Here is a 7,293-nt window from a genome sequence, read left to right as displayed (position 1 = left end):
GCAATGGGGATCAGATTGAGGGTGATGGGAAATTCATACTCACTTTTCCAGTGCGCTGAAGGTCATGAAATCTTTTCCTGCACTGTATCCAGGTTCTGCGGGTGACTCCCAAGGAGTTGACCTCCTCAGCCACCTGCATCCACACTGCCTTGGTCTGAGTGGGAGGCCTCTTCCTCCCTGATGAAGGGAACAGGACCTCCCTGTTGGCCCTAGCCCCATCCACTAATGCCTGCAGTGCCACCTCGTCAAAGCAAGGAGCTGATCTGGCCCTCCCACTTGTCATATTTGCTGCAGCTCCCTCACACTGCACAGTCAAGAAGCTTGGCAGTCTGCAGAAGAAGCAAGGCTTGCTGTGGACCTTAAATGCAGCAACAATGATGACATCATCGGAGGGGAATTTCAGTCATGAAAAAAAGGCTTCCCACACGTTGGAAATCAATTGGCTAATTCAGTTAAAATTGCAGCAATCTCCCACATCCATTTAGATTCGTGGGGGAAACATGAAATTCGGATAACACGACACGAGTTAAACTCCTCCCCCACCCTCCATGACTCTATGATAACTGACATCGAATCACTTCAGCCACTCTCAATATTATCATTTTATTTTGGACTCTGGCTTGATTTTACAAAACAGTTATGAGAAAGATAAACACAAAAACATTTTCGAGAATTCACCAAAGGAATCTAAACAGAAATGGAGTTTATAAGACAAAATACAAGTGAATTATCGGTACAATTTATTTTCAGAGGTATTAGAAACATACGCTGATATTATAAAATGCTGGACTCACAGAAACAATTCTCTCCAAAATCATAGTATGTTTGCCTGGTAACCTGAAGCATTATCAAAAATTCTAAACAATTTCTTGATTAGGAATGATCTCCACATTGATTCAAAGGTATAATTATAGGGATGCAAACTGGCATTAAACTGCAAACTTAATAAAAACTTTCCATTTCAAAATAAATCTCTTGAAGTATAAAATAAAATTCAGTTCTATATATGTTCTCTGTTATTACCACAGCTACCGTGTTTGACTCTGTTAACCTGCTTTGGGGCAGTGTAGACAAACAGCAAGTATACTGCAGCTACTGTTACCTGCTTTGGAGCAGTATAGGCCGGAAGCACCAAGTATACTGCAAGTGCCTGTTTGACTCTGGTACCTAATCTATTACAGTGCAAGCCCTGCAGTTTTCCATTGCCAACTGCAGAACAGTTTGGGCAAAGTTGATCTCTGCTATGTGCTTAAATGATTGTGCTTCGTGCTACTTAAGGTGCTGGTTACATTTTTTAAGTTAATGAAGAACAGACTGTCCCGGCAGTTAACATTAACATCTACTGTACTATCATTGCTACTATTACAACAACTTGCATGTATATAGCTTATATATACTAAAATGTCCCAAGGCGCTTCACAGGAGTGTAATCGAGACAGAAATTGACACCGAGCGAAAGAAGGAGACATTAGGACAGGTAACTAAATGCTTGGTCAAAGAGCAAGCGTCTTAAAGGAGGAGAGGTGGAAAGGAAAAGAGGTTTGGAGTGGGAATTCCAGAGCTTAGGACCTAGATGGTTGAAGACATGGCCGCCAATAGTGAGGCAAAGCAAGTGGGGAATGCACAAGAGGCCAGAGTTGGAGGAACATAGAGTTCTCGGAGGGTGGTCAGGCTGGAGGAGGTTACAGAGATGTGGGGGGGGGGGGGGGGGGGGGAGCGAGACCGCATGAAAACTACAGGGCTGATTCTGCGCCTCAGTGGGATGTGCACGATGGGATATTGCAGGCAGACAGCCTGTGATTTTCTGAATTTTAAGGGCAAGAAATCACAGGCCATGCGTGGATTTCCAGCCATGCGCTCCCCCCGAGCACTGCTCGCCACTAGGAACAAAGGAGAGTGGAATTAGCTCACATCAGTACAAAGCCTGTCGTGTGACTGATCCCTAAGAGATTGGTCTGTAATAAATAGCAAAATAACAACGTGCATGATACTGAAATTAGTGTCGTTTTTAAGTGGAATTGGTAAACCTTTTAACAACATTCTACGATGGATTTCTCAGCACTGCCTCTGCAGCTGTGGAATGTGAGTCTGTTCTTATTACAATGGGAAGATGGCACAAAGCTTTATTAAAGTTAACAAGGAGCAGTCAGCGGTGATTGCATCGCTGAAACCACGACACATCACGTCAGATTGCTGATAAATACTCTTCTGAGGCCTCTTGAAATGATGTCTCGCTCAAAATTGTTTCTCCAACAGCCTTCGCCAATCAATTATTTGGGTTGGGCAGCAAGTTTGTTAAATATGGTGGAATTGTCTGCTGCACCACAGTAAAATATAAGCCCACAGGCCTCGAAATTACACTGTGTGATAATAGTGTATGAACACTTAATGTAAACCTCTTTGCCTGCTATTTTATACAGATTCTTTAACAGTAATCACATGCAATTTATCTAACATTTTAAAAACAAGGAGATCAGCCACATTTAATCCATTGCTCAGTAATTCAGTTTAAATAATGGGAAGTTTCTGAGACACACTGCAATAGAGCTGATAATCCCAGTTCATGCTGATGGCAGGAACCTCACATGATGACTCCACATATTGGAAAATTATGGTTGCCATTTTCTGTCTGGAAAGGGCAGCCGGCCTGCGATTTCCTGGAATGCGTGGCTAGCAGACTGGGCCTTGCACCAGCAGCATGAACTCAACATTAAAAAGTGGCCTATCTCTATTTAGAGCACTTATAAAAACATGCATGACAGTCCAGTTTATATGAACTTCACATATCATGTGAACCTTTATTTTGACAGCAAATTTTAGCTCAATGTAATGTCCTCTGTAACAAAATGTGCTGCACTTAAACAGTACATTCATTGTGTGAAGCGCTTTGAGAGATTTCAATGAGCTATATAAACGCAAGTACTTCTTTCTACAAACATTGCAAAAGAGTAATCTAGGCCGGGGTGCTCGACCTGAGGTCCTTGGCCACAAGTGTCTTCAAGCCCTGGCAAGCCATCCCTCAAAGCCCAATCAACTCAGTCCCATTTGTTCTAATATTTCTTATTTGCTAGCTTGTCCTGTTTGAATTCCCTGGGCCTGGAGGTTGTAAAGTGCTATATTTAGCATTGTTGCCTCTTTGGAAAGATAAATCTTAAATGGGAACACCAAGATCTTCCAGTATCAGCAATTTGAGATAGTAACAAATGAATGGGAACATTGACTTAAACTTTATAAGTGGCCCAAGGCTCTCTGGTAAGCTATGGTCCATTGGTCAATGAGGACAAAAGCTTGGATACCCCTGATGTGGCAAAAAAAAACAGGAACATACAACCTAAAGTACCTCGATCAAAGAAAGGAACTTGATTGGCAGCAGCAGAAAATGGTTTTAAAATCTCAGTCATTTATTTAACAGAACGAATTACTCAAGTGGAGTAAACATCTTCAAAGTATAATGTCCAATTACACTTTATTTTCTTACACATAAATATGGGAGTAGACTCATTGAAACTTATAAAATTCTAACAGGACTAGACAGACTAGATGCAGGAAGGATGATCCCGATGGTCGGGGAGTCCAGAACCAGGGGTCACAGTCTAAGGATAAGGGTAAGCCATTTAGGACAGGGATGAGGAGGAATTTCTTCACCCAGAGAGTGGTGAACCTGTGGAATTCTCTACCACAGAAGGCAGTTGAGGCCAATTCATTAAATATATTCAAGAAGGAGTTAGATATATTTCTTAAGGCTAAAGGGGTCAAGGGATATGGGGAGAAAGCAGGGACAGGGTACTGAATTTGGCTGATCAGCCATGATCTCATTAAATGGCGGAGCAGGCTCGAGGGTCCGAATGTCCTACTCCTGCTCCTATCTTCTATGTTTCTATGTTAGACATTATGATAGGGACTATTATACCGATTACTGCCTGCGATAAAATAGAGCACAGAGAAATTTGGTAAACGTGCGCTAAGTGTTTGTATAAGAACAGCGCAGTTCATAATTTCTACCCATGGAACTGTTGCACATTCCTCATAGTCTTGTCACAGTGATAATCTACTTTCAGACAAAATACGCTGGCCGTGCTTCATCCAAACATATCTCCAATCTACATCTGAACGGGATGTGATAACATTTGTAAAAGGCCGTATATTCATTGAATGTCTACAGTAAAATCATGCTTATTTCAAACACACTGAATAAGAGTATAAAAATATCAAAAATACAATATGTACAAGTACAACCTCTGTGTAATGGAGTCCAATGGCATTATTTAAAAATAATATGGAGTATTCTGATTTTAGTCCTCTCACACAAGACACCACATAAAGGTCAGCAACAAAGCGTCCACCAGCCCTTACTCCAGTCTGCAGATGGTAGATCTTGCAGGCTCAGTACAGTAGGTCTGACCATGCCAGGAATGGAGGGGAAAAGAGATCAGAATAAATTTGATTTCAGTGTCAGGTTTCAAGTCTAACCAGATAGGAATTTTGTGAATTCTGAAACAAATGGCCATTTGCCACTATTCGGATTTGAGGATGGGGGTGTTTAAGTTGGTCAATTAATTGAGACCAGCAGTGGCCGGATCATGCAGAGGCATTTTGGTTCTGGGAATAAAGGGAGGGTCCCTTCCTGACACCTAACTTGCTTTACTCAAATGGGAGCGAGATAATTTTCCTTCTCTGGCCCTCAAGAGTTAGCACCATTGATTAAGGCTGACTGTATGCTGGAGGTTATAAGATTTTCTTTGGAACACATGAGGCCAGACCAGGCTGCAGATCAATGAAGCTCTGGGAACATTTCAAAATTATCTAGTGTATAGCTTGCTTTTGTTCTCCTGTGTTAACCTTGGGTTCAATAATAAAAAAAAGTTGATTTGGATTCAACATTCATGTGAATCCATTATTGAAGCTTCCAAAAGAACAGTGCTTGAGGCATATAAATCACCCAAGAGTATATGCTAGAGCTTACACTCATCATTTACTATGTAACTCCTTCAGGACAGAATATCCTTTGGAACTCCAATCACATCATTTTAACCATATAATAATTTGCAAAATAACTACCTTGCTGGCTACTAATAGGGATGAGTGTTGAATTGAACTCAAATCTCAAAGTGACTTTAATTGGTCCAATTTGTGTTATTCCAACTCCTAATAAAAAGGTAGCATGCATGTGCAAACTGCAATGCTGAACACCAATTTTTGTTGAAACCATAGCAACAAAGATAGACACCATCTGAATAAAATACAAACTATTAGCAATCAAGTGGTGGGAGGGACAGTGGGAGGGTATGAATCGCCGACTCCTGGCAGTCTAATGCACAGTTGCACCTGATTACTCAAGGAATAGCAGGAAGTGCCTGATCCGTGGTACCCTAGGAGGAAAGTATGCATCTAAACCTTGTTGACTTAGTTAGTGTAGGTGCTGTATTCAACCTCTAGTGTTTTAGTGTAGTGTTGTCCAATATATTAGCCATTAGCCACATGTGGCTAATTGGGAATCCAGATATAGCTAATTGAATTTCTGATTAGCAAGTAAAAAATGAGTAATAGACAATTATCAATTTCAATATTCACTCAGATGGCCTACGCATGTGTACTTTTTGTGTACTTGTTGGTAAAAAGGTAAGATGAAAAGCAGAGTGTGCGAGTGTTTATTGATCGTTGTGTGTGCTTTACATCCTTGGTTACTGATTATTGGTTATCTGCTAAAATGGAGCGTAATGCAGATGAAAATGCTGAACTTCAGCACCATGGAAACACCAGCAACATCGTATGGAGAGAGGAGCTGTCATCGTGATCAGATCGACCAATCATAATAACTGCTCCAGGCCAGCAGAAGGTAGCAAGCCCAACCAATACCAAGCGGCTCCAACAGGGCACACCATGGCAAAGGTCAAGCAGCGGAGAGCAGGGGCAGATCTGGCGCCTCTTGTTGTGTGAATCAACATTCTCAGTAATCTCTCCGATGACGTCAAAGTACCGCTCGCAACGGCTGGACAAAACTCTAGAAGCTGCACTAAGATGTGAGGTGTCTGATCAATTCACGTTAGAATTCCAAACTTTGGAGAAAGAGAAAGTCTGCAGAGTTTCGCACTAAATGGTGGTAGATGCTTGTGAAGTAAATAAACATGTGAAGTGCCTGTATTGAATGTGAGGCATTTTCTACTAAAATTAGTGCATGTGGCTAAAACGGTGTCGCCATGGCCACACCTGTGGCTAGTCAGCGATTTCTATTGGACAACAATCTTCTAGCGAGGATTCGGTCTGCATCTGACATTTGACAGTCTAGCAGAGTTATGCGTGTCACGTTACTGGGGTTTATTGGGTGATATGTGTTTTGATGCTCTAGTGAGGGTTAATCACTGGGCGATTTTAACCTAAACCGGGAAACTGACGGGATCAGCTGCAGTGCTGGTTTTGCACCCCACCCGATTTTATTCTCCATTGAAATCAGTGAAGTGTAATATTGGGCGGGGTGTAAAACCGGCGTTCCACTGGCCCTCTTAATCTCTGATGGTCTCATTTGGGTTATGCATCCAACCTGTAACTGGGGAGGGGGGGTGGGTATGCCCGATCGCTGCTGGTGCAATAGCAGATATTCCTGGTGGTCTAGTGGGGTTACAGCCTCACGTTCGTTATGTGTGGAGACCTGAATGGGCTTTGGTTTTCAGAAACCAAACAAAGAAATCCAATCACTGACCCCTTACTCCACAGAACAAATTAAAAAAATTAATACAAAGAAAAGCTCTTATTGGATTTAAATTAATTGAAATAATAGAACGTGTTATACGCAGGCACTAACAAATCAGGAGGAAAGGCACTCTGTTTCATTCAAGACAAACTGTTATTGTGGGTCTAGCACAGTCCTCAGTCAGTCAGAATCCTTCAGTAACCTGATATTTTGCATATTTACCAGAATGGCCCATGAAACAGTATCAGAACACTTTCCAGCATCTCAGTAAAAGCATGAAATGAAGTGTGTGACGACTTTAGAATCTTTCCTGCATCAAATCCTCTTCTTCTTTGGGCACAGTTTGAGCATTGCTGTTCGTATTTGCTCCTGAAGCTGGCTTTTTCTTCCGTATGCTTGCTCCTGAGGTAATGAGGTCAGCGTACCCTTTGTCCTGTGAAAAAGCATAGGCCGAACGACGACGTGTTGAATCTCTTCTGAAATGAATGGCCTTATTGTCTGACATTTGATCACCTTTGTTTGGATCTTCATAAGTTGCCTGGAAATAATCAAAAAGACCAACATTTAGTGGAAGAATTAGCATTCCCTCTTGTGTATCCATTTAG

At 41.8% G+C, this 7,293-nt stretch overlaps 1 protein-coding gene across 4 annotated transcripts in view; it reads right to left on the bottom strand.

Annotated features, from left to right (window-relative positions):
- Positions 1 to 589: 589 nt before the first annotated feature.
- The window catches only part of LOC147108162 (phospholipid-transporting ATPase IC-like), a 152,601-nt gene continuing 145,897 nt past the window's right edge, over positions 590 to 7,293 (bottom strand). For all 4 annotated transcript variants that reach the window (XM_086004682.1, XM_086004681.1, XM_086004683.1 and 1 more), the window contains one exon: positions 590 to 7,226. In XM_086004682.1, the coding sequence (XP_085860808.1) occupies positions 6,987 to 7,226 (240 nt within the window). In that variant the 3' untranslated portion in view covers positions 590 to 6,986. The remainder of the gene's footprint in view (positions 7,227 to 7,293) is intronic.

Source organism: Somniosus microcephalus, chromosome 13 (genome assembly GCF_052327205.1).
Source record: "Somniosus microcephalus isolate GS21.2 chromosome 13, FLI_Smic_1.0, whole genome shotgun sequence".
NCBI classification, from domain to species: domain Eukaryota; kingdom Metazoa; phylum Chordata; class Chondrichthyes; order Squaliformes; family Somniosidae; genus Somniosus; species Somniosus microcephalus.
The sequence above is the reverse complement of the archived record's forward strand: the minus strand, read 5'-3'. Positions and strand labels throughout refer to the sequence as shown.